The following is a 4,281-nucleotide window of genomic DNA, read 5'->3' as shown; positions in this document are numbered from 1 at the left end:
TTACTTTTTAGCTCTACCTTTAATTTATATTGTTTCTTAAAATCCAACCCCACCTAAAAAATAACTATAAAAAATGAACATGCATCGACTCCCGCTGTCCACACATAAGGAAACTAGGCCACAGACACTGACCAAAGGTAAAGTAGTTAAAAATAGAAAATAACAGACAAAGAGGCATATACACACATATGTGCACATCTATACATACAGCTGATCGGATCTAGGATCGTGTCATCCCTAAATTTTTTTTGTAATTTTTGATAATTATAAAATCAGTAAAAATAATTATAAACTTTAAACATGTATATGTAATTTTCAAATTCTATTTAATACATCCCAAATTTGAATCTTATATCGCTGTCCCTAGCATACAGCCTATACATACACACAAAAGATATTTTTCCTGAATGCATGATTTATAGTCGTCACGATTTTATTTTATTTTTATATTTTCTCGATTTTTTTATTGATAAATACGGGTGGGGTTGGGTGGTTTTCCTAAAACAGGGCCTCGTCTATGCTGTATTGGGGAGTTTTAGTTAGGGAGGTGCAACATCGATCTAGTGGAGATTTATCATATATATGTGTGAATATATATACACGCACAGATATATGCTTGCTTACACACATCAAACCTAGGAGAAGCTAATCTACGAAGTTATTACAAAAGCTCCTAGGTTTCTTTTTTTCTTTTGTTGTTCATTTATCTTTTCCTCTATTTTCTAAGTATATCATTCCTCTAACTTGGAGTATTAAAATATAGATGCACTAGAGTGAGACAACTTTGGTTATGTTTCAAGAAATGTTGTTTAAGTGATAGTGTAAGAGATTTTGAATATTATGTGGAATTTAAATGACTCGCCTAGTCGGAGAATGGACGGTGACGATGATGATGATGATAAGTCAGAAGACCAAGAAGAAGGGTGTTCAACGCCGATGAATCATGGAAATGGTTTGGTTGTGGACTACAAGGGTAAACGGGTCGGATCCATATCCAACTCCAGCTCATCTGCTGTGCTCATCGAAGATGGATCTGATGATGAGGACGATGATGGTGTGGGGAAGAAAAGAAGCAGCAGAATTTTCGGGTTTTCGGTGACTGATGAGCCGGCGGTGGTGACACGGCAGTTTTTCCCGGTGAATGAATCGTCGGAAAGTGTGGAGGGTGGTGGTGGTGCAAATACTGCTGCTGGTTTTCCTCGGGCCCACTGGGTGGGAGTTAAGTTCTGTCACTCGGAACCTGTCGGCAGCGGCGAAAAGGCCGCCGACTTTACGCATCCGTTGAAGAAGAGTCGCCGTGGGCCCAGGTCAAGAAGCTCCCAGTATCGTGGTGTTACTTTTTACCGACGAACCGGTCGTTGGGAGTCACATATATGGTTGGTCTCTCTCCCCCCCCCCCTCCCTCCCTCTCTCTCTCTCTCTCTCCCTCTCTCTCCCTCTCTCCCGCTCTCTCTCACACACAAACATTCATGCAACTTAAAGATCTCCTATATGTTCTGTTCGTGTTCCAGAGTTGTTAATATGTTTTTCTCGTTGTGATGATACAGGGATTGTGGTAAACAAGTTTATCTAGGTACGTTTTCCTCTTTTTCCGATCATTTCCTTGATTCTTTGTTTTGGCCAGAATTGGATTGTTACAAGAACAAAGAAAAGAAAAGATGCTGTCTGTTTTATGTTTTTAATCACGGATGAAAAAAAAGTTTATTCCTTACTTTTATTGTGCCCCTAAATTCAAACCCTCAATTTTGATAAATACTATGGCGTTGGTTATTTGTGGATAGGTGGATTCGACACGGCACATGCGGCTGCACGGTTAGCATAACCGAAATCTTTTTTCAATTCGATCTTTGTTTCATTAAAAATATTTCGAGTTTTTGACAATACAAATATATATATAATCTTATAGTGCATATGATAGAGCGGCAATCAAGTTTAGGGGAGTGGAAGCTGACATAAACTTTAGTCTGGGAGATTATGAAGATGACTTGAAACAGGTTGGTTTGGTTTGGTGTGTGTCAGCACACACATACATGTACACCAACTACTTTATTGGCACCTTATCTTTAACAGTACTGAAATCTTATCTGTATGTTTTTATGTTTGTTTCTTTACTGATTCTGATTCTTCTAAGCAAGTGTGCATTTTTTTAGTGGAGACATAAAAAAGATGTTTATTTTTATGCTGAATAGTGTTGAATGGAATTGTAACAGATGTGCAATTTAACCAAAGAAGAATTTGTGCATGTACTTCGGAGACAAAGTACTGGGTTCCCTAGAGGAAGCTCTAAGTACAGGGGAGTAACCTTGCATAAATGTGGTAGATGGGAGGCTAGAATGGGTCAGTTCTTGGGCAAAAAGTAAGATCCCAAGCATTTTTAAGAACTTGTTCTGTGATCCTTCCAATAGTATTTAAGAATTTGGTACCGTTTTCTGGAGTTCTGAGTTCTGTTTCGGGTTTGTCTTTCGTGGACTGAGACTTTTTTTTCCGGTATCTTATAGGTATGTATATTTGGGACTCTTTGATAATGAAATTGAAGCAGCCAGGTGAGCTAATACACTGCGGCATGATGTTAACCCCTTTTTTTAACTGCGTCGTTGTGAAACGGTTATTTGGTAATTTACTGTTCAGAAGTTTTGAGTATATTATTTTTTGGCTTTAAATATATATAGGGCTTATGACAAAGCTGCAATCAAGTGCAATGGGAAGGAAGCTGTTACTAACTTTGATCCTAGTATTTACCAGAATGAGCTTAATCCTACGGGTAATGCTGGATGTTTTATTCTAGAAAAAATACATAATTATTAGTATATACAGGGATATTAATTTAATTAAATCATACCGAATCAATGTTCATTTGTGCTGTTTAGAATCATCGAGTAGCCAACCAGCGGACCACAATCTTGATTTGAGTTTAGGTGGTTCAGCTTCGAAGCAAAGAGAACATGGAATTGGCGATGGAAGAGCAACTAATCAACATACTTCCTCAACGCAGTTTGAATGGAAGGATCGGGAAATTAGGCCTAAGGTACTCATGAACTCGATTGAAATCAATTTAAATATAAGTTGCACTTGGACATGCTATGATACAGATCTCACTTTGAACGATTAACAGCCCAGTATGCAGCAAGAATTCATTCGCAACAAGTTTGATTCTGGCAGAAGAGATGGATTGAATCAGATGGAAACATTGCAGCTTTCAAGCAACACAAACCTTCAGTCTTCGAGCTCATTCAGACCTAGTGAAATGCATAGATATGAACAATTTATGAAAGCTAGCGAGCCACAGGTGCTTCAAATGTTTCCCCCTCACCTTGACACACCAAATTATCAAGTAGGTGTCTACAGAAAAGATGATAAATCAAAATTTTACTAATTAAAATTATCTCTACTCAGTACCTTTTTTTTTTTAATTTGGAATTAAATTCAATCTACGAAATTACATTAAAATCAATGTTTTGGTGGTACAGAATCAGTTAACAAGCAGCAGCAATGGAGGCCGGAATGGAGGGAATGAAAGAGGAGAATCATATATGTATAACTTGAACCATGGTCATCATCAATGGCGAACAAGTTCTCCTCAAGTCATGGCCGCAGCTGCAGCATCATCAGGATTCCCACAAGTTATGGAAAGACCGAAGAATTGGCTGCAGAAAAACGGGTTTCAAACTGTAATGAGACCTTCGTGACCAAGAAAGTAGTTGCTTTTGAATTAGTATGATCTCTTTGATCGGTATGATTATCAGTCTACCATGTTATTTCTAAGCTTATAAACATCAGATCTGTAGAGGTTCACACTGCTCTTGGAGTCCTAAACTGGGTGCTAGGACATTTATCAAACTAACAAATGTTACTCCATTAGAATTATGTAGATATATGTACACATGCAAACCCATATCTGAACTCGAAGCGTTGGGTGAAATGAATTCTGATTCCATGCTACTAAGATCCACAAACATCCAAGAATGAAACTGTGAACATGAAATTAATTGAGTTATTCCAAATTCTCAAAGACTTGGGCATGTGTGTCTCCCTTGTTGCTTCATGAAAGGACTTATTTGCGGAAAAAATATTTTGAGTATTAAGTATTTAATACGTGGAAATAAGTCACTTATTTCTAAAAAAATTATTACATTATACATTTTTTCAGAAAATAAGTGAATTATTTCTGAAAAATAAATATATATTTTTTCTGACAATAAATACTTTATTTTAAAAAAATAAGATAAGTCAAACGAGCGGTTTTCATGCATGTCACCTGTCCAGAAACTGTTCGAACAAGTC

The 4,281-nt window shown here is 37.1% G+C and overlaps 1 protein-coding gene across 2 annotated transcripts; it reads left to right on the top strand.

Moving 5' to 3' along the window:
- The first annotated feature begins 533 nt into the window (after positions 1-533).
- Positions 534-3,868, top strand: LOC108196752 (floral homeotic protein APETALA 2). Of its 2 annotated transcripts, none has more exons than XM_017364180.2 (10): positions 534-1,376; positions 1,548-1,573; positions 1,782-1,812; positions 1,907-1,994; positions 2,211-2,356; positions 2,499-2,543; positions 2,670-2,761; positions 2,868-3,025; positions 3,113-3,331; positions 3,468-3,868. In XM_017364180.2, the coding sequence occupies exons 1-10, from the start codon at positions 841-843 to the stop codon at positions 3,684-3,686; spliced, it is 1,560 nt and encodes a 519-aa protein (XP_017219669.1). In that variant the 5' UTR covers positions 534-840; the 3' UTR covers positions 3,687-3,868. The 2 variants fall into 2 exon arrangements, with proteins under 2 accessions (XP_017219669.1, XP_017219670.1); XM_017364181.2 differs by having other exon boundaries at positions 616-1,376; positions 3,113-3,286.
- Positions 3,869-4,281: the final 413 nt, after the last annotated feature.

Source organism: Daucus carota, chromosome 7 (genome assembly GCF_001625215.2).
Source record: "Daucus carota subsp. sativus chromosome 7, DH1 v3.0, whole genome shotgun sequence".
NCBI lineage: Eukaryota > Viridiplantae > Streptophyta > Magnoliopsida > Apiales > Apiaceae > Daucus > Daucus carota.
This window is presented reverse-complemented; position numbering and strand designations above follow the sequence as displayed.